Source organism: Sparus aurata, chromosome 22 (genome assembly GCF_900880675.1).
Source record: "Sparus aurata chromosome 22, fSpaAur1.1, whole genome shotgun sequence".
In the NCBI taxonomy this organism is placed as follows: Eukaryota; Metazoa; Chordata; class Actinopteri; order Spariformes; family Sparidae; genus Sparus; species Sparus aurata.
Genome location: NC_044208.1, coordinates 21,827,145 through 21,850,143, shown reverse-complemented (window position 1 = coordinate 21,850,143; position 22,999 = coordinate 21,827,145). Strand labels below are relative to the sequence as shown.

Below are 22,999 nucleotides of genomic sequence, written 5' to 3'. Positions count from 1 at the left end.
TAGACGGCGTTTATGACATCCATCTCTCGCCAGTCTCACGAAAGAGATGAGCTTCCATTTTTATCACATTTCTCGATCCACACTGACTCGCACACGACATGCGTGTAACCTCCAACTCTTTTTAAAACTCTTATAGGGCCATCCAGAATACCAATTTAAGGGCCTCAAATCTTGAGTGAGGATCAACCGCAAATATTCAAAGTGTAGCATTTTAGAAGCGGAGCATCATGCCTGCCTAATGTCGTCGAAATGCTCAGATTGCCTTTTTTTGGTAATTTCTCCTTGATTTGGAGTAGGCGCGTTTATTGTCAATACTTCTGACTATGTTCTGCTTTAGATCCTGCGTCGGCAAAGGGCGTTTTATTTTGAAAACTGACCGGATGCACTTTGAAGTTCCGCTGTCCGACTTCCTGTGCCGCTTGCTCTGCTCTGTGCAGATTAACGGCCTCCTTCCGTCAAAAATAGACCCGGCGCGTATTCTCCATGAGCAGAGGGGAGAGCCGCGAGTCGCTGGAAACACGAGCATTGTGTCGAACGGCGGCGATCCGCTCCGGGGACCGTTGTGGAATCTGGGGGTAATGAGAGACAAGGACAGGAAGCGAGACATCAGCCACTGTTAACTTGACGAGCGAGCAAGTGTTGAGGAGTTGCGAGTGTGGAGGCTTGCGGGATCACATTTGTGCATGCAGGGCAGAAATGCCCCCTCGCTGATTTTTATGTGCCAGCTTTAGAGCCGATACAGCGTCTACTTAGTTAGAATGCTGCCTCGGACGTCAATTACCAGGACAGAATAAAAACAGCTTTGAACATTTTGGTCAGCACAAGTCTACTTTTTTTTCTCCTTCTGGTATGCTTTGTGAAGCATAATCTCCGCAGACAGCTGTTTGTATCATCATTTTGTTCTGTAAATGTATGCTGCCGTCAGCCTGGTGAGGACAGTTTAAGCTGCAGCTAACAGGACAGAGGTTTCTGGCGATGGAGACAGCCAGAGGTCCGAGTCTGTGCGGTTCGAATGGAAAGAACACTCGTATAGACGAGACAACGATACTAATCTCTTATCTTATCCACCTAGGTTAGCCTGGCTAACTTCAAATGTAGCAGAATTAGCCAACCACCACCTCCACTGCTCGCTGATTAAGTCCCAACCCCCAGACACAAATTGGTCCAGCATATAAAACAGGAAACTTTATGTTTTAATATGATAAAATGTTAATAATTTGACAGAGCAAGGCTAGCTGCTACCCATAGCTTCCAGCTAAGCTAAGCTAAGAGACTGCTGGCTGCGTTTAGCATGCACACATGAGAATGGTGTTGATTTTCCCACCTAACTCTCCTAAAAGAGAGCAAATAGCTGTATTATCCAACATGTTGAACTGATTTGTCCTCATTTATGTTCAATATTCAGATTCATCCTCACGGTGAATTTACTATGCTGAATTTTGGGAACCGGGTGGAATCAGCTCGACTGAAGGCCGTGGATAAAGGATTTCACGTCTAACTGAAAAAACGGGGAAAAGGAACTTCAACACAAAGTCTCTTTGTTTTGACACGGGCTTTTATTTAAGACGCTTGCAACAACAAAAACGTCTGTTCACTTCTTGCCTCGCTTCGGATAATTTATCACTCATATATACGAGTCTGGCCGGCCGGGGGAAAGCCAGCTAGGTGTGAGGTGAGCAGGTCACAGACAGCCTGCGAGCCAATCGCAGTCCGACAGAGTCAAAACCCACCAAACAGACTGGAGAATCCATCTAGAAACCTAGAGCGGCCGGCGTGGGCTTTCTAGAGGAACGCACCAGACAGGAAACCACATGATATGTGTGCTTGAGTGTCTGCCGTGCGTGTCTGTGTGAGACTCTGTGTGTGTGTGTGTGTGTGTGTGTAGGTGTTTCTTTCTCTGTTATACACATATACTTTCTGTGGTGTGGGACGGCTGAGGTCATCTGAGTGGAGACGGGCTCATATTGTGACCATGCTTGTTTAATGATAGTCAATCACGGCACAATGTGTCACGTCTCAAAGAGGTTTTCAAGGGAGCTGACGTTCCATTTCTCCCCTACTGACCGTTTTAACAAAATAATCTGAAAAGCTGTAACTACTCCTGTATAAACACCAAATCCAAACCCCACAAAAACGACATTCTGTGCACGGAAGAGCTCGGCAAAGGAGTCAAACGTTTTATTCTTTGTTCCCACCGGCTTCCATAAATAGAGCTCCTGATAGCACAGCCCACCGTTTGTTTGACCTGGTCCTCTGGCCAAACGCTCATCTGCCATTGGTTACACACAAAAAAAGGAGCATATTTCCTCATTTTGCTGGGAAGGAAATGAAATTGCAACAATTGTGCTTTGGTTACGGAGGAACCTGCCGGCCCTGCCTGCCGCGAGAACTTCCTCTGCTGCTCTGCTGGGAGATTGTGTTTCTCTCTCTCTCTCTCTCTCTGCAGCAGAGAAGTAGCGGAGGGGTCGCTGAGGCCAGATGGGCTGTGACCTGCGTCTCTGTACTGACCCAGTGCTGCAGACTGAGGCTGCCAGCTAATGATTATTTTTTCATTATTAATGAGTCCATTCGGTAATTTGTTTTTCTGTCTTTGCCGATTGATCATTGCTGATCATTGTAGCATTGCGCTGTTGTGGCATTTGTGTTTAATGCTTGGCTGAATTTTTGTTTGAGTTCATACAATAATACATTTGAGATTAAAGTCAGGTTATAAAATGCCAAAAAAGAAACAGTGACTTTAGTCGGTACAGTGCGTCCCACACTATTAGACCTGGACAGCCCTTGGTGGGGGATTTCTGTCCAATCGTGCGTGCTTGTCAACGAGAGAAGTCTCTCTGATTGGCTGTTCAGGGCATGAAAAGAGTAATTGAAAGCCCTCTGAGCCTGTCGCTGTAGTATCCATGATTTGACCCATTTAGTGTGCAAACATTCTCGATTTAGAAGCGGAATTAGCGAGATTGGTCTCAGGAATTGCTGCTTAAAAGGCAAACAGTACGCACAAGCTTGTCGGCTGTAGTCTTCGTGGTGTGTTCACGTGCAGCTTTTTGGTTGAGACACAGGAGACTAAATGCTTTGCAACAAAAATAACATGTGTAAAAGTGACGCTGGAGTTGTAGGTAGAGGGTCTTTTTTAAAGTCTCCGACCAAATCTGCCGCATTTGACGAGTTGAGTTTGAGGACATGATGTTCGGACTGGATGTATCCGCCCGTCGATGCCCACAGAGACGCATTTTACCTTCCCCTGTCCTTGAATCTTTCCGTCTGTCTGTCGGTGCATCTGTCTGTCTGTCCCACCTTGTCTCTCTCCGCAGGCCTCTCCCGCCTCTTCGTCTCTCCCTGTGTCTCTCCGGCTAGAGTGATGATTCAGGGCCTATTGTGAAGTCAGCAATCCGATACAGAGCCAGCCTGAGAGCAGGAGGGGGGGAGAAAGGAGGGAGGGGAGAGAGTAGGGGGGGGTTGAGGAACAGAAGGGATTATGGGTGTTCTCATAGCCAGGTCCGTGCTGTCTGGAGCCCCGGGGCGCTTTGGCACCCTCACCTGTCCTCTGCTTTACCTGCTGCTCTCATTCTCTAATGTGGCCCACGGTCCTCCTGCGTCTCTTTGTCTTCCCCTTTATCTTTATCTTTCTCACACACACACCCCCCGAGCTCTTCACTGACCCCTTTTTTTTTTCTGGACTCCCGGCCCTTCCCTCTTTTCTTTTTCACACTTACGTACGTCCTCTCCTCCCTCGATGTGCCTTCCTTCTTTTTTCTGCGGACATATGGTATTGTGAGTGATTTTATTAGGAAGATGATATGAAGTGTTTCGAAGGCCCGGTGTGACGGAACAGCTTGTGACTTTTGAGACATCCAACTCCTGTTTCACTCTCCTCGGCGGCAGCGACTTCAAATAGTCGGCCTCGCGTTGAATCTGAGAGCAGATGGTGTGTGTGTGTGTGTGAGTGTGTGTGAGGGAGCGTACCTATCTGTCTGCTGAATGTCCTTCTGTGTTTTTTTTTTTTTTTTTTTTTTTTTAGAGGATATCTACCTTATGTTGCACCTCTCACATACACACATTGTGATGTCATGAGCAGCATTATTTAACAGGCAGCTGGGAGGCCATTCATCATTTAATTAAAAGCGTCTGAAAGGGATCTGAGGCCTAATGAGATTAGCTTTAATTATTGATGCTGCTGCCGCTGCTATTGCCACAGACACGCACCCACACACAGGCTCACAAACGCGCGCACACACACACACACACACACACACACACACTCTAGTTATGACCACCGCGGACACTCAGCCTCTCTTTGAATCCTCCGTCTTAGCACACAAACACTCACATCTGCACTTTTTGCTTTCCAATACTTTTTCGCTCTCCTACCTGATCTCTTTCCCGACACACACACACTTACACACACACATCTCATTGATTTTGCTTCACGGTGGGATGTGGAGGTGCTCAGAGGGTGGAGGGTGGGTTACTGGATTCAGAGGGGAGGGGGGGCGGCTTGCGGTATTGGGTCCGTGCGGGGGGTGCGGTAGCTGCGGTCGGGTTAGGGATGAGGAAGGGTGACGGCGGGGCTGGTGTGTGGGGGGGGAGCAGGAGGACGGTGTTGTGTTTCTTCAGGTCTCACACAGCAGCAGCAGCAGCAGAGAGGAGCTCTCTCTGTTCTCGGCCACTCGCTCTGTTCTCCATTTCATCAAGTTGAGCTGAAAACATGGAGTCCATGTGAATACCAGTGGATGTGTCTGGAAAACCTACAGCCTCTGTCTTAGTTAGTCCTTCCCCCTTAAAGAGGCAGTTTACCCCAAAATAAAAAAAAACAAACATAATTTTCCCCTTACCTGTGGTGATATTTATCAATCTAGTTTGTTTTGACGTGAGCTGGCGAGTTTTGGAGATATCAGCCCTTCTCTCGAAAATATCACGGGACTAGATGGCGCTCGGCTCAAGACTCAGCAATGTCTCTCTCTAGAAATGACCCACAGACGTTGTTGTGAGCAGTTTCATGACAAACCTGTTTTCTCTCCTTATCAACGCGCAGAAGGCAGTGTGCATCTACTCATGGTCGAGAGGCTGGCTAGCTGCAGTAAAGCTGCGTTTCCCTCGGGGTACTTTCGGTAAAGTACCTTTTGAACCCTACGTAACACATGGTAATGGTACATAAACCTAAAGTCAGATCTGTTCTGCGTTTTCACTGGAGACGGTACAAATTTTCCGCCGCTTACTCTTTTGCTCTGATGTAGGATTTGTGGTGGTTTTTCACAAATCCTACATCAGAGCGCAGATGATTGTTTGGGAAGACCTGTTGGCTTTTCATATGCACTGTTTAAACTCCACTTTTTAGTATTTGTTCAGCGAGCCAGGTACTAATTGGGTATCCAAAAGACAGGACGGCACAGAGCGGTGCCTTTGGTACCATCCGAGACTTTTGACAATAGAAGCGCAAACGTAATGGTTTTAATGTGTAATGAACTGAAGTGAAGTGGACTGCTTGGTGGAAACGGAGCTTAAGCTAACTCAGCTAGCTCACGTTACTCACGAGTGCAATCTTGTTGTCCATGAGTAGATGTGATGCTTGTGTCTGCGCCGTGATACGGTAGACAGAAAATGGTTCTTCTTCTTCTTCTTAGTATAACATAGATGAAGTAGATGTCTCATATATTACATGGAGCTGGGAGTCATTGTGTGCATAGGCTTGACTCATTATTCAGATTAGCTGCTGATTTTCAGTTAGTTGATTATCGTTTAATATATGAATTATACAATAAAAATATATATGAATTATTTTCTGTCCGGCTCACTCTGCAGTTCTCTGTCCCAGCGCCTGACATGTTGTACCTTTAGACATTGAGTGTTGAGTAGAGTGATGGCCAGAGTGTGTGTGTGTGTGTGTGTGTGTGTGTGTGTGTGTGTGTGTGTGTGTGTAGGTGTGTGTGTGTGTGTGTGTGTGTCTGGTCAGCCATGGACTGGTTTAGGTTTCTCCAAGTTGTTTTTTTAATCACTCTCATCAGATTAGCTGAGCAGGGGCAGTCGAGGCCAAACGCTTCACAATTAACAGCGCAGAACCAGCCCTCACACAGACACACAGACACACACACACACACCCACACACACACACATCCATCAGTGACTTTTCATTTGTCTCCGTTGGGTAAAGCTGCATTAAATCATGTCTGTGATCCCCTCACTCTCTGAGACAATGAGGAGCCAATTTAAATGGCAGATATTAAGACCACCAGGACGGCGAGGAGGATGGAGAGCAGACTCAGAGTCACAGTTCTCCTCCGCTGCTCTCCCTCCCCAAAATGTGTGTCCGCGACCCGCTGATTAAATAAAATAATCACTGGGAGTCTAAAATTAGCAAAGGTGTGCTGACCGCCCTTCCTTTCGTCCGAAGTTAAGCAGAAATAAAAACACGAGAGTTTATTATTTTTATAGATGACCCTCTAAAACCCAGCAGGACTCACTCCTCGCCTTGTATCCAGAAGAAATTCATCATTTGATTAAAATCAGAAACACATTTTTCATCCAGGAAATGTAGAACCAAGCAAGCAAAAGACATGTGGGTTAGTGGCTCGCCATTGACCCTCTGTCGACCGCTCAGCCTATTACTTCATGTTTTACTTTTTCCTTTTAAATTGTACGAGCAGAACAACCCAGATCAGACATCTAGCCGTCAAAGCAAATCTGCATAATTTCCATAAATGTTGAACCATCCCTCTAAACCTTCTATTAGAGCAATAGCCAAGATCATTTTCATTATAGATTATTAAAAACAATTCTTTTATTCAGGCTTTTAACTGTGCAGGATGTTCTTGAGTGTCCTAATCAGAATTAAAACAAAAGATGTAGTTTGATTTGAAGTGAGGAACGAGGCATCATGGGGGTTGTTGTCCAGCACTGCAGATATAAATCCATCCAACGTGACTCAGGGAGAAAAATGTTGACAGGCTACATCATGTATCAAAGGTTTTTGTTCCACCTCCCTCTTCACTCGCTGGCGGATCATCCGATGATTTTACCCTAGTTGTAGCGACAGGTGACCAAATGAAACGCACTGTTGCTTTGAACGATGTTGGAAACCTTCATTATATTGCTTATTTTCTACTATTATTCATATATTGTGTAATTTGGCTGCTGTGATGCAAAAATGTCCCCATTTGCGGGACTGATAACAGAATTTCTGATTCTGAAATACACAACTCAACAAAATATATAACAAAGGTCTTCTTGTTTTCAGACATTTTTATGCTGAAATGTTACATCTATCATCTCTTTAATGTCAGAGAATAGTAAAAACAATGCCCATAAAGGAAACCTCTGGTTGTCCAGATGTTAAAGCGGATACTATATAACTGTCATGTTCCCGTCTCGGTTGTGGCCGAGGACCTTTGTCATCATTTCACGTTGTCCTGTTCTCCCCTTCTCACTCTTACCTCATTTCCCATCTGTCCTCTGTCACGGTTCAGTAAAGGCGAAATGCCAAAAAAGAGAAAACGATCTCAGGAACCCAGAGTTGTTCAGTTTGATGTCACAGAAGACAAGAAAACAGAAAATATTCGCATTTGACAAGCTGGGATCAGCGATTTGTTGTTTTCTTTTTTCCTTACTATTTATAGTTTCCCTGGTTACATAATTATGTCATGATGTTACCAATCTGATTAGTGAACTGTGGTTAAAAACACCATAAACACATTCAGTGTGGATGGATATGCTTCCCAGCTTCAGCACAGTATTAAAAAAAACACTTAATCTGGTTAGTTGAAGATGCTTGAATGGACAAGAATTTAAATTTCAGCTCTGAATTTGTTTTCTGAAAGCTGTGTTTTATGCTTGAAAGTCAGAGTTGTGTCTTTGTCTTCCATGCAGTCATATTTCACGTACGAGATGGTGTGAGCAGGCGCTATGTTTTTGTTGTTCAAGATGTTGAACTCATGCACGCAAAAAGCCTCTTTTCAATTCGCCGTACGTCTTCTTTATCTTATCCTGGTGTGACGTGTTTCTGCTGCGTAGCTCGAAGCGACCGTCCTGCGTGTTGTTCTCTCATTTCTCGTGTTGTTCGTTTTGTCTGCGGGGGGGTTCAACCGTAGAGGCCGGTGTCTAGATTTAGCTCAATTTTTTTCCTCCCCGGGTGATTCAAAGACAAAGGCTCGGAGACATTTGATACTTCAGGTGCAGCAACTGTGTGTGATTACGCTTCCATTTTTGTGTCACTTCGCATTGTGAGCAACGGCGGGCAGCTCGCAGGCAAAAATCATGCAAGCATAGGTGGATAGAGAGAGGTACACCTAGCCAGAAAGAGAGAGAGGGATGTTTTTGGAGAGCACCTTTTCATCCACACTCCTCCTCCTCCTCCTCCTCCTCCTCCCTGCTCCACAGACTCACCCTGTTCTTCCCTTTCACTCCCTCACTTCTCTTTTTTTTCCCCTCCCCTTTATAGCTTCCTACTACACCTGAAAAAGGGGCATTTTTGGAGGCATAAAGAGAGGGATAGTTTTACACCTCCCCAGGCTGGGGGAACTGGGGGTTGTAGGAGGAGTGGTGGAGGGAGAGAGGGAGGGAGGGAGGAGGCTCAGCACAATGTATTTTACATGAAAGGAAGAGGATAGAGTTACCACACCGATAACCACTCATACAAATGGGGAGAGCAGAGAGCTTTGAGCAGGGGACAGGTAAATGTGTGAGTGTGTGTGTGTGTGTGTGTGTGAGAGAGAGAGAAAGAGAGAGAGAATGTGGAGGATAGAGATGGAGGTGGTGTTTGTGTGGTGAGTAACATCCTTCATGAATGTGTTTTGTGGTCGACGCTCATCAGCCGATGTCAGAGACCTGGACGGCTGAATGATCATATTGCACAGGTGTGTGTGTGTGTGTGTGTGTGTGTGTGTGTTCGCGTCTGTGCGTATGTGTAACACTTTTTTTTCTGTACAAATCCTGTTAGCTAAGTGTCTGTGATTTCCTTTACTTGTATTTCTTCATAGTTGATATCAAAGGAAGTTCAACATTTCAGGAAAAGCGCTTTTTCAAGTTCTTGCCAAGAGTTGAACTGTAAAGTTTAAAAAGTTGTCTTTACTTTTAAAAATTCAGGAAACCGATTACCTCAGAATTGCCAAGTAAAGTAGATGATTCCATTTAAGCTGTACAAGCAAAAAAGTTGAGTAACCACTAAAATCATTAGTCTACTTTATTTGAGCATTTAGAGGTTATCGGCTTCCTGGATTTTTTTTAGTGTCACTAGATGAGGAGACCGACACCACTCTCGTGTCGATATGAAGCTATTCAGCCAGCAGCTAGTTAGCTTAGCCTGGCAAAATGACTGGGAACGGGACGAAAAGACAAGCCTGGCTTCTGTAAAACCACTACTTGTTTTTGTTTGTGCGGACTAAACAGAATACAAAATGCGCCAGTGAGCTGAAGAGTTGATGGGAGTTGGTTTTCATTAAGTTTGAACACAGCAAGACTAGCTGTTTCCTCCTGTTTCCAGTATTTGTGCTAAGCAAAGCTAACTATGCTGAGCTTTAGCTTACTATTCATGGTACAGATCCTGAGAGAGGCGTCAGTAAGAAAGCAAAGTAGCATATTTCCCAAAATGTTGAACCACTCCTTACGCTCTTTAATTAAAGGTGAAATATGTAAGGATTGGCCAACTGTGGAATTCAAATTCAAAACAAATAGGGGGCAGCATATCACCAGGGTAGCTAAGTTAGCTGGGAAGCTAACGGTCCGGACTGGAAGCTCAGGGAACAGGGAAGACGTGGTGTTTACACCGTTAACACAGGAGGGCTGGATCAGGGCTAGCTGGTTAGCATGGACATTTGTGTTATTAAAATTGTTACTTCTTCTCATTCTGTTGATACTTTGTTTTGTTTGTTTTCAATGTTTTCAATAACAATTTTATTTTCAAAATAATTTTTAAATTATAATTATAGAAAATAGACGCTAAGTAATTAAAATGCTAACTAAATGCAGTTGTTTAATCAGAGACAGAAGGATGCATTTCCAAGTCTGTAAAGAATAGTAGAAAATAGCAGCTTATGAAAAGAATCTCACTACAAAATAAACAAAGAGAACAGGACACAAGAGACGAAGAGGAGCAGAGTGTGTCTCCGTCTGTCGTACTGTCTGCTGAGTGGAAGATAAACGGCTGTTGTTCCACTTCAAGAACAAAGTTACTCTCGAGGGCCTCTTGAAAGGGAGCGAGGCACCTTCAGCAGACACTTTTAAAACTCTCCTAAAGTCAACAAAAACCAGAGAAGATTGCTGTCATTTAGTCGTTTAATATACTGCCCGCTTCCTTCGCTCTGATGAGCCCGTGCCACGACGCTGTTTTGTTTTCTCTCTGTCTCTCTTTTTTTTTTTTTTTTTTCTGGGGGGGTGATTTCATCAGGCGTGTTTTGGGACAGCTCCCCTGCTCCCCTTCTCCACTTGCTGTAAAAATATTTCATCGGGGATGTTTTTGGACGACCCCCTCCTGATGGGGTCCTGCCTGGCTAATAATAAAGTGCTTGAGTTGTCAAGCGCTTCGGCAACACCCTAATCTGTTCTGACAGCTACGCCTCCGCACACACACACTCTCAAAACGTCAAGCCCGCGCGCACGAGCACATGTCGGCATGCACATGTTACACACTCTCCACAGACGCATGCACCGGTGTATGCACACAGGTCCACAGACAGTCTATCAATCAAGGTGTTTATTGGGGTTGGGGGATAAATGCTGTGGGACGGGGGCCGCATGTTGTCACCATGGTGACCGAGCTAAAGGTGGCTGGTGCACAGTTGGAGACAGTGGCCCCGTTCCAAATTGGTCCCCAGGCCTGTGTACACTCGGCACCCCGCTCAGCTGTTTTCAGTTGCCTCGTAGACGTACAGTAACATGTCATTAAAGGGCCAGTTCACCCAAATGAGAACAACACACTTGGTTATAGTGATACCTAGCCATGCAGATAATTTATTTTCTTCTTTTTTTTTTTTCAACATTAAATCTCAGCTGATATCACAGTGTTGGTGTTGTTTCTAGAAGATTATAATTAATGTTGCTCCAGGACCATCATACAATTTACAAGTCACCAGCAAACTCTTCACTTATTATATTCAGTTTATATTCAGATCTGTGTCACTGGTTTGGTTGAGGGAACTAAACTACTTGACGAGGTTTATATGACAAACATATGTGTTTTATAACTTCTCCAAATTATATTTTTCCAATCTTTTTGCCATCAAGTCACTAAGACATTACAAAACATGTGACTGGTCAGCAATTATGGTCCTGGATCAACATTAAGTGGGATGTTCCAGGAACAACACCAACACAGCAATATCAGATTGTGGGTTAAGTAAACGCCTGTAGCTTTTAAAGACTCATAATCATACAAATAAATAACCCTGTTTGGTGTTTTTTTTTTTTTTTGTATGCAGCTCTTGATGTGAAAAGGAACTAACTATATACGCAGGGTTTCTCTTTGAAATTATTTCTACCTCAACTGAGAAAGATGCTAACGTGCATACGTGTGAACGTCCGAATGATTTGAACTTGAACTTTGAGATTACGCTTTGAAGCTGTGAGCACCGTAACTGAAAAAACTGGCTGTTCCAATACCCAAAGCAGTATCTGAGATGCCTCCAGTACTGCCTGAAGTGCTGGAACTGGTATTGGCGGGTACATGAGTCTATGCACCGATACGATGCCACATCATTTATTTATTACAAACCCTGACGCGTCCCGGCAGCGTCCTGTACACCTGTATGCAACTTTATAGATTTTTGTACAGATTTTTTTTGGTACTCGGTATGAGCACATACACAAAGTTCAGGTTATGGATTTGGAATCAGGAAGGAAAAGATATTATCAGTACATCTCTAATTTTTGGGCACGACAGGGCCTGTCTGACGCCTGTCTGTGTCCGACTCTTGTGTGTGTGTTTGGGCGTGTGCCTCTCCTGGCAACACCTTGGCGACCACAGCGAAAGAGTGCCATCTTCAGACCAAGGCAGCCGGGGGTTGGGGGTGGGGTGTATACCTTGTTGATACCACACCCAGGCAGCCCTGACCCCTCCGACTCGGCTATGCTTCACATGTGAGACACGCGTGCAGCCGGTGTGGTTCCAATTAACACAGACTGAGTGTGTATGTGTGTGTGCTCAGGTGGACGTGTGAGTCTCTGTGTGGCGTGGGTGAGATGGGGGAGGGTGTGTGTGTGTGTGTGTGTGTGTGTGTGTGTGAGTGGAGGTCAATTGGATGGTGTGAAGTTTATGGTCTGGTCTGAACCTTCTACTGCACAGCAAGACGCTGACGTTACAACCACGCCGCGTCTCCTTTTACCGTCTTCGGTACTCCACAAAGAATTAAAGTCAGGGATGTTTGTTTGTTTTTTTCATTTTAGGGGCTCAGACTCTCAGAACTCCTTTATTTTTGCCTGGTTATAACGTGGAATTCACTTTATTGGTGATTATGAAATGGACCTACACAGAAAGAAGTCACGTCCGTTACTTTTAACAAAAGTTCTCTGGCTTTAAATGAAGGCTTGAGTGAGTCTGTAGTGAGTGACAGCCGAGAGAGAGAGGGAGAGGGAGGGAGAGAGAGAGAAGGAGAGGAGGGGGAAGAGGAGGAGGGGGAGGTGGAGGAGGAGGAGGAGAAGAGAAAAAAGAGGGGGAGGAGGCAGAGGAGGAGGGAAACAGGACGAGTGAAATGCTCCTCATTGCCAGAGTCGGGGAAGACGGGAGCCGTGCGTGGATTGACCTCAGAGACAGAAAGAGAGAAAAGGGCAGTTTGGTGTGTGTGTGTGTGTGTGTGTGTGCGTCTCGCGTCCTTTCCATCTAGCAGCTACATGTTTTCACTGAGCGAAAGCGAGACTCTCAAAGGGAAAGAGAAAAAGAATGCATGCTCTCCCGTAGAGCAGAGACGAGAAAAGCGTTGACACCTGGAGTACGAAGTGAGAGGCAGGTAGATAGAGACGGGCTGAAGCTGTGCTGGAGGAGTGTGTGTGTGTGCGTGGATTTCTCTGTTTGTGTGCGAGGTAACTAAGGCTGTGTGTGTGTGTGACGGGAAGCGAGTGGATCGTACAGCTCTGTAATGCTTTGTGGAAGTACAGGACTGCTAACTGACCTGATTACACCCTGAGGTAAGAGAGCATCTCCAACTCTGTGTGAGTGTGTGTTAAAATACTGTTGTACCTTCCATTTACTGTATATTTCATTCAATCAATCGTAGCATTTTTATTTTCACCTTTGATAGACACACTTATGAATGAATAAATGCTGTGTATTTAAATCACTATTTTATATTGATTTATAACATTACTTAAAGACTGAATGAATATTTAGCTCACCCCTCATAAAGTAAATACATAAATAAACAAATACAATAAAATAAAGGTGGTAGTTTGTGATGATGGCACAGTAACTGTCAGGGTGCCACGGCAAGTGATGTAAATTGAATTAATTCCCACCTTGAATATACTAATGGTATTTAAAAAACACTTAATATACAATAATATAATGGGTCTCATGCTTTAATTATATGTAAATAGACTGTTTTTTTTTTACTTTTTAATTGTTATTATTAAATCTTATTTCTAATTTTTGTAACAGTTTGTTTTAGGATTTTATCTCTGTTCTTTAATTTATCTGATAAGAAAAACTTGTATAGCAGCAAAACCGTCCGTTATCACGCCAGCTCTTTTAAAGTGGAATTGCTGCATTTAAAGCAAAGTAATTATTTTGATTCCATTTTTTTTTTATTTGATATTAATCCAAATATTCCTTGTACACAAGCAGGAAAAAATACATTTTCTTAAAGCCTTTATATACCGTGTGTGTGTGTGTGTGTGTGTGTGTGTGTGTGTGCACGCAACTCTATGCATGGTATCAGATGTCCCGTTGCAGATGGGTTGGGTTATTACCAGAAACACATAGCGCTATTCTTCTTCGTCTCTTCCTCGCTGCCCCCTCTTCTCTCCCTTTGCGCAGCGTTTCCACAATAACACAAACTTCCTCGCCGATGCACCTTTCATGTCGCAGTTTTAGATCCTCGAGCAGGCTCGTAAAAAGTCTAAAAGCACAGCGGGGCTGGAAACAAAAAAGGAACGAAAAAACACGTAAACACGTCCACGACCAGGCGTAGGACTGCTTCTGCTTATTTCTGACTCACACCTACTGTTTCTGATTACCGCCTTCAGGGTCAGACCGGGCCTCGCGTTATCATCACACCCATTAGATGATGAATATAAATAAGTGACAACACAAACACAGCAGCGTGTAATTCCCTTAAATAAATCATTGTTATTAGTGCTAATTACACGGGGTACCTGTATTTATCCCTCAGGGAGTCCCCGGGCCGGGCAGGTTGTGTTCCAGGCCGGTCACCAGGCCAGCCAGGTCAGAGGTCACCCATTTAACTGGCTCAGATGACACAAATGGGTCCTTCAGGCATCGTGACCACCTAAAGAGTACGATTAAAGGGCCATTTATTTACATTTTTTTAATAGAGATGACACTTTTACTACAAGATACGGAGCACGTTAGTGTGACATGTTTTCAAGTTTTACTGGACGGTAAAGATTTTGTGTACCGGAGATGACAAGTGTCTATTAATGACTATTGTTGGCACCCAGCGGAAACAGCAAAGTAAATGTATGTAACTGTTTTGAAGATAAAAGCCGAGAGAGATGTGAGACTCTTGCGAGGTCGACACTCAGAGAAAGTGTGCGATGGATGAAGCGCAGCGATAAAAGCTTCACGGGATCAAAGCCTGCGTGTGCTGGTGTTTTCACAGATCGTGTTGAGACAGAAACAGCCAGGGTTGTGTGTTTCCGTGTGTGTGTGCGTGCGTGCGCACATGCGGGCCGTGCGCGCAGCCACGTTTGCGTGAAGCCCTGCGTGTGCGTCACATGCAGATGGCAGTTTCTCACGGCCGTGCTGTTGATGCCGTGACTGACAGCCTTGTTAAATTTCAGCAAAGCATGAAACAGGACATGAAAGTGGCTTGTGTGTGTGTGTGTGTGTGTGTGTGTGTGTGTGCGCGCGTGTGTGTGTGTGTGTGTGTGTGTGTGTGTGTGTGTGTGTAAAGTGATCCGTACGAGGGTTCTGGCTGACCTTTGAACCCTGTCTTAAACGGCTAAGTGCTGCTTCTTATTCACTCTCGGCAGGATTCTCTAATCAGAACCATAACACACACACAAACACACAGAAATACACACACACACTCTCTCACACTCACACACACACACACATACCTGGAGTTTAGTATCTGCTTGGCCAAGCACTTTCTCTGTATACTTACCTGTGATTGCGATAATGTGCAAATGACTCCCAATATATGCTGCCTGGCTGAATTTGACCACGTGTGTTTGGTTTTTTTTTTGGTATGTGCATTTCCATGTGCGGTGTGTGTGTGTGTGTGTGTGTGTTTGGCACCTCGCGCGTGCCCTACACCTCGCCAGTGTGTTGACACAGTGATTATAGGGCAGCTGGTACACATTGGCCCTCGCTCCGCCCTGCATTTACTGTTCTAATTAGTTCCTGTTCCAAATAAGAGGGAGGAATTTTAATAGAGAACCGCTGGCCCGCCGTCGTCCAGCTCCGCATACCCTCACACACAGCAACAGACAAGAAAAACCAGCCTGTGTGTGTGAGCGTACGCTGCGGTGGAAAGGCGCAGAGGCTGAAGTGTGTTTTCTTAGTTTTTTTTTCCCCCTCAATGATGAAGAAAAAAGGGCCCCGGCGCACCAGTGATTGACACGACCAAATGTCCACATAAGTCGAGGCTCGATTTAGTGACCATGGCGACCCGCTTGAAGGGTTAAGAGTGAGCCCCGTGACCTAACATGACCCCGCCGTGACCTTTCAACTCTGTAAGGGTTGAGAAAGGGGCTCGAGCTCCGGACGGAGCCGTGTCACGGGTGAACAAGGGAAAGTTAATATCTGTCACTTAGACACCAGTTAGCACTTCTGTCACGGCGGTGGCTGCGACTACAGACGCCGGCTCCTGATCGGCGGGATTTTGACCTCATTTTTTTCGGCATTTGCAGTCACATTTAATGAACCAGAAAATCTGTTTACTCAGATTTGTGTTGGATTTTCTCCTCCTTTCTTCAAACTGAGGGTGCTGAATTTATTTTGTTGTCAGTCACAACACTTCATGATACTAATATAATTTGTCTGATTCATAAACACGGTTTTATGAGGCTGGTTTATGACACACTAAACACTGGCTCTTATGTGTGTGTACGTAATGTGTGTTTGGTTAACATTTCCTCTGCTCTGGTCTCTCTGCAGGTGAAGAAATCACACAGTGAATCTCATGTTCCAGACCCTTCAGACGCCAGGTACGCTCATATGTGTCTCTTTATGTGATATGACAAACAGCGTTAGGTTTTTTGCAGAACTGTGTGTGTGTGTGTGTGTGTGTGTGTGTGTGTTTGTGTTGGTGTACAGTTATGAGTGTGTGTCCTAGTTCTCTGGTCATGGTGCAGAGAGGTGAGGTTTCACTGCAGTTGCGTGCTGTGATGAGGTCATCAACACTTTCCCAAGACCTCAGTGCCTCACACGCATGCGCACACATACATGCGCGCGCGCACACACACACACACTGATCCAAATGAAGGACGAGCAAAGGGAGCATGCTGTACTTTATATAGAGACCCGAAACTGTTAGCGATTTTAATAAACTATTAATGCATCCTCTAATGCAATGATCTGCTGCTTCTCTCTGCCATAAATCCAATGATGGAATGTAACTAAGTATATATTTGCTCAAGTAACTGTATTTAAATACAATTTTAGGATGCCTGTTCTTTACTTGAACACCAATTTCTGCAACTTTACATTTCCACTATATCAGGCAAATATTGTACTTTTTACTCAGCTACATTTATTTATTCATTTAAGCTACAAGTTACTTTGCGGACTACATCAGAACCAAAGTAGTGCATTTTAAAATCAATTACTTTTCTTGGCAATCAGATTAAAAAACAGAGACTAATAATCAGATAATATGCCAAACTGATGAATCTGTTGACCCACAGTATTCAGTATATAGTGCACATATGATTTACTAATACTTGTAATTTTGATACTTGCGTACATTGAATAGAAGATATATTAAAGGAGACCTTTTACATTTTTTATTTTTTTCCCTTTCCTTCAGTGTTTTATATAGGTTCCTGTGCATGTAAAAGATCTTGAAAGTTAAAAAGGGCTGCACCAACAGAAGCTCCTCTCTCCCACACAAAACACTGCTCCTGAAACTCCTCGTCGGCAGTCCCGCCTTTTAATTGTGTGACTTTGTGACATCACACTACATCATCATGACAATCATTTGCATAATTTATGCCTCGTTTGAAACAGAATTTATTTAGCACAGCTGCTCTGTTGTCTTCGGTGGTGCTGGCTCAGGCGTGTGTAAGCTGGCCAATCACAGCAGACTGGGTATCTGGAAGGGGGGGACCTTAAAGAGACAGGAGGTAAAATAGAGCGTTTTAGAAAGATGGGTAATACAGTTCTGCAGTACTGGACAGTTTGAGAAAACTGCATGTAAACTTATAATAGTAGTAACCCCAAATAAAACTAGGTTATGTCTCCTTTAACTTTAACTTTGAACTTTTCTTCAAGTAATTCTCATTTTCACTTTAACTGAAGTTTTATTTTTATGCAGCATCTTTACTTTTTCTCTAATATGACTTTTAACAGCACTGTGTTTATCACTGTAGACTGAATAGGTTTGGTTTTTGAACTTATGGTCTGAGAAAACAAGACATTAAAAGACGTCACCTTTGGCTCTGTGAAGTTGCTCCGGGCATTTTTTTTCCACAATTTTTTGATTAATCGCTTAATTTAAAAAATAACAGCAGATTAATCACTAATGGAAATAACCCTCAGTTGTTGGCTCTTAAGCTACTTAGTTTACATTATGTGCTGTATACTGTAAATTGCACAGATGCTGCATTTTTTTTTTTTTTTCAAAGACCAGACATAATGTGAAAACCAGAAAAGAGTTTATGAAACACCAGCTCCTGCCATCGCCTCCCAAGAGGAGCGAAACAGAGAGGAAAGAGAAGAAAGAAAAAAGAAAAAAGGGACAAAGAGGGGAGAAAGAATCATTTCCTGCTGTTGAGAGACAAAAGAAAAGGATGGATGAAGAGTGTCGAAGCGCACGGGAGGGAGAGAAAGAAGAGAGAGCGAAAAGTGGAAAAGCACTGTGATCTGCGAAAGCTCTTAGCTGTTATTGCCGGGCACAGCGGAGACGTTTAAGGCTTTTGGGCAAATATCTGGTCCACCATTAGGGGTTGTTGATATTAAAACAGCGATCAGTGTTTTCACTTCAATATGTACAGGAGTGCAGAATGAGTGTTTAGCGGTAAATAAAACAAAAAAAAGAGCAGTCGACGGAGAGAGTTGATTTAGTGTGTTTATCTTTCGCACGCTCTCTCTTTTGTGCCCTTAAGCCTGCGTCTCTCTCATCCGCTGAAAGTTATATGTTTATACCTGTCAGTCCGACTGTGGGTTGCAGTCATGTGTGGCGATGCTATCTGCCCATAGCATTGAGATGGCCGGCTTCCAGACCGCGGCACAGATGTATCACGTGCGCACGCACACACACACGCGTACACACAGAGTGGTAGAGCGGCTGCCCGCATTTGTTTAATTCTCCCTCCATCTCTGTCATTTCTCGCTTTGATGTCGCGCACAAAAGCACGAGTGTGACTGACCTGTGGGCGGCATGAGTCAGGGCACACACACACACGCACACACATACACGCACATGTTCAGATGAGGTAGTGGCCATACACACACTGACTACACAAAACAATAAACTATGCCTCTTCCACCTAAGGACATGTCAGATTGTGGGTTTGTGGCCACAGTGATGAAGAGGCATGCGCCGGTGTTTTATGTTGCTTTTGTAAGCGCGTGTGCATGTAAAAGATTAAAAACACTTGACTTTGACTCCACAGAAAACATGCATCTGCATTCTCTTCATGTCTCTATTTACTTCCACTTCCAACTTCCAAACACTCCACAAAACCACACACACACACACGCACACACTCTCTCACTTCACCATTACCACCTTGTGTGCTGGTTCGTCCCAGTCATGCATGTGGAACACATTGTAAAACTAAAGCATGCTGGCAGGCTGTGGGTTTGTATTGGAGCCCAGAAGTGCACACACACATACGTACGTACACACACACACACACACACACACACACACACACACACACACACACACACACACACTCTATAAAAGAGCCAGCAGGCCCGCAGACAATGTCTAACGCCTCTGAACACATGCTCATGTAAGCTAACTGGTATGGAGACGCATGAAGTTTATGGCAGCGTACGTATATGTGCAAGTTCGTGCGTGTGTGTGGTTCCTGTCATTGAACGTGTTCAGTGAGATCTTAGCATAATATATAGAGGTGGGAGATTCCCAGCTGTGAGAGCATATTGCCGTTGATCCGTTACTCATTCAGAAATCGCAGTTCATCACATTTTCTTCCCCCCTCCTCCTCCTCCCTCCTCCCTCCTCCCTCCTGTAGGTCTATGGAAATGCAGGACCTAGCCAGTCCTCATAACCGTGTGGGAGGTGGAGATTCGACGGGCTCCAAGCTGGACAAGAACAACCTTGGCAGCCCCTCCATCACCACCAATGGAACAGGAGGTGAGAAGGCAGAAACGTGTTTGGTGCCCCAGTAATGAATGGGCACTTGTGTCTGTGGCAGGAAGGCTAGTTTCAAAATACAGTGTTTTACCTTCATGTTGTTGTTCTGCTTTGTTTTGGCCAATTCTATTCATATTTAAAGGTGCAATATGAAAGAATTGGCCATCTCTTGATTTCATACTCAAAAAAAGAGCGACTTATCACCAACTGCAGCTGCCGTGAGCAAGTTAGCCTCGTTAGCCGTGCAGTAAGCGGTCTGGACTGAGAGCCTCGGAGTGGTAATACGAGAAATATATATGGCACATTTTACTTCCTTTTATAATCAGTAGTCAGCAAGAATCCCAAACAGTGGGAAGACAAGATATGCTGCTCATCTACTTAAAGTGGAAACAGACAACTTCCGCCCCCGCTAGCCTTTCTGAGTGGTATTATTTTGAGAGCCGCTGTTGGAAAGACGACCGGATTGCTCCCATTTGCCTCAGTGTCAGAACTACCAACAACACAGGACAAAACGTGTGTTCATTTATTCATTTAGAGACCAAAAAGCAGACATAAATGGTGAATGGGCTGACTGAATCGCCAGCAGCCTAAATATTTAAGGGCGATTTTGTGCCTGGAGACAAAACTGCATTGTGAAATTGAAGTTTAAAGAGAACCAATCTCAACACAGATGGTGCAATTGCTCTATAGTCAGAACATTGTGCAATAAACATTTACTTCATTGCGATAAGTTAAAGGAAAAAAACTTCAACAAAACAAGACGAACAAGATGTAAAATGTGAATTAGTGACCTTCAATTGCTGTTGCTAGGTAAACTAAACAGAGCCAAGCGAACTGTTTCTCCGTGTTTACAGTTTTTAGGCTAAGCTAAGCTAACTGACTACTGTTGGCTTCACATGTACCCCAACAGACATACATAAGAGTGGTATCAATCTTCTCATCTAGCTGCAGGCAAGAAAGCAAAAAAGCATATTTTCAGGAAATAAATTCCTTCAAGCGCTGCATACTGTAAATCAATCACCAGTAAAAGAAAAAATGATCTGTTTGAATTCAGGACATCAGAGTTACTATGAAAGCAGCTGTTTTAGGTGACACCTAAACGCATCATGCGACCACGTACTGATGTCTCATTTCATTAAAGGTCCAGTGTGTGAGACGAAGTATTTTTGTATTTTTGTTTTTGTTTGTCTTTAGAGCGAGCCTTTCATGTCTTTAGAGGGAGCGTATTTCCACAATGGCAGAGGATGGGCGACCGAAACACCGGCTCTAGAGCGGGCATTTTTAGTGGCTACTGTACGGGGGTATGAGACGAGGGGTTTTCAGTTAATTGCAACCTCAGTCCTCGATAGCACCGAATCCTACACTCTGGTCCTTCAGACTAAATTAGACAAAAATTCATAAATTCCAAACACCAAGTGCTTTTTCAGTGTTTGTTTGGCCGAGATGCAGTTGTTCGTGACGTCTAGCGCTCGCTACGCAAAGCTTGAATGCGCTTATTGTGAACCGCTCGATGAGTGTAATGAATCTATTGCCAGAGCATCAGTCGGAAAAGGTTTCCAACATGCAGAGATAAGTACTTTCTGAGGAATTTTTAGGACGGAAGGGAGACGCGCGCGCACACACACACACACCTCGCGCTGGCACAGTGACTTGAGTAAACCGCCGGAGAATGTGTGTAAACACACGGTGAAGCACTTCTACTCTCCTGCGCTAACCGCTTGGCAAAGTGTGTGTGTGTGCGTGTGTGTATGTGTGTGTGTTTGAGTGCATATGTGTGAGTGCGAGCCCAAAATCCCACTGGAAACTATTTCCTCTACGAGAGCATTAAAGCATCACCACTCTCTAAGATGTCAACACCAGCGAGCTCTCTCCTTTCTTTCTTTTTTCTCCCCCCTTTTGTTTTCCTCTGTCCGTCTGTGTTTCTCCTCCTCCTCTTTTCCTTCCTTCACCCCTTGCACTCCCCCTCTCTCCCTCTCCCTCACTGTCTGTCCTCCCCAATAAGTTTTGACGGAGCAGTTTGATGTAATGGCCCTGGATGTGAGTGCTTTTGTTTTGAGGCCATCCGTTTGATCTGTAGCTGATTTAACAGGGCAGTGGAACCGACTTTTTAACAGCAATGTAATGGAAAAAGTGAGATGATGCATTTTGGTCAACTTGATGTGTCAACACGCGCGCCCGGTCACAGAAATAGCGGCGCGCGGAGCGGACTCAACTGCGACTTCAGGCCATATTAGAGCACGTTAAATCATTCTTTGATGAGCTCACGGCTAATGGTTTAAGCAGACGGAGCTTTGGACTACACGCTCACAGCCAAAACAAACTACATACCCAACATTCCCCTCACCTGACATCAGCCGGAGCTCGGGCCCGTGGGCCATCTCCGTAGCAACTCATTTGTCTTCATTAGGGGCTTGTCTGATGGGTTGTTTTGCTCCCTGAAGGGATTAATGAAGTTGTACTGAATTAAATTGAGTTCTCAGATGCTCGCGGATGATGAGTTTTAATCATGTTGAGAGGGAATCAAGGAAAAGGGGGCTGAAAAACCTCATGGAGGACGTCAACAGGATGTTCCTCTCTTTTAGAAATCACCGGGGAATCACACTTTTTTTTACTGAATGAAAGTTAGATGAGAAGACAGCCACTCTCATGTCCTGGCTGAACAGATCCGATCAGTATCTTATACGCGGATCACGTGGCTACTTGCATGTGAAAGGCTCACAGTTAACCCGCAGATAATTATCATCCAAGGCTGCAGTTCCCCTCAGCTGTACGGAGCTTCTCTCAGATTATTGTTTTTTGGTTTTATGGCCCACAAATTTTCCTATTTTTCAACTCTCATCAGCATAGTTTCCAGCCTCAGCATGCAGCTGTGTTCAGGGAGAAAGCTCTGAAAGCCCACAGTACGCTACCTGGCCACCACTGACTGGCAGGCATGCAGTTAGTGATTGGCTCGTGAACATAGTGGAGCCTTTAGCTGCTAAAGCGCCAAATATTTCTCTTAGACGTTGGTGGAGAGCAAAACAGAGCGAGACTGAATATTGGACTATCGTTTATCAGGTGAACAGAAAAAACGTTGCTCGTATCCACTGAGAGTGTGAATAGGCAACTGTCTGCTAACGAAATCTGCCATTTCTACTTTACGTTGTAATAATGTGTCGATGTTGTGTTTACAGCCGATTCCCCCCAAGTGGCCATACAGTCAGTTATAGCTGGTTTGAATATTATGTTACAGTCGGCAGCCTGTTAGCTTAGCTTTGGGTAAAACTGGAAACAGCGATCCTGTCTGAAGGTAACTAAATCTTCCAACCAGCATCTCTGAAGCTCACAGATTGTTGATTGACATTGGTTTA

The 22,999-nt window shown here is 44.4% G+C and overlaps 1 protein-coding gene across 5 annotated transcripts in view; it reads left to right on the top strand.

The window, feature by feature from the left end:
* Positions 1-22,999, top strand: part of eya4 (EYA transcriptional coactivator and phosphatase 4) — a 49,345-nt gene that overhangs the window by 8,789 nt on the left and 17,557 nt on the right. For 3 of the 5 annotated variants that reach the window (XM_030406206.1, XM_030406204.1, XM_030406205.1), the window contains exons 3-4: positions 16,262-16,311; positions 19,528-19,649. In XM_030406206.1, the coding sequence (XP_030262066.1) occupies positions 16,262-16,311; positions 19,528-19,649 (172 nt within the window). Of the gene's footprint in view, positions 1-12,675; positions 13,108-16,261; positions 16,312-19,527; positions 19,650-22,999 lie in introns of those variants that run through there. The other 2 variants (XM_030406207.1, XM_030406209.1) reach the window with 2 other exon arrangements.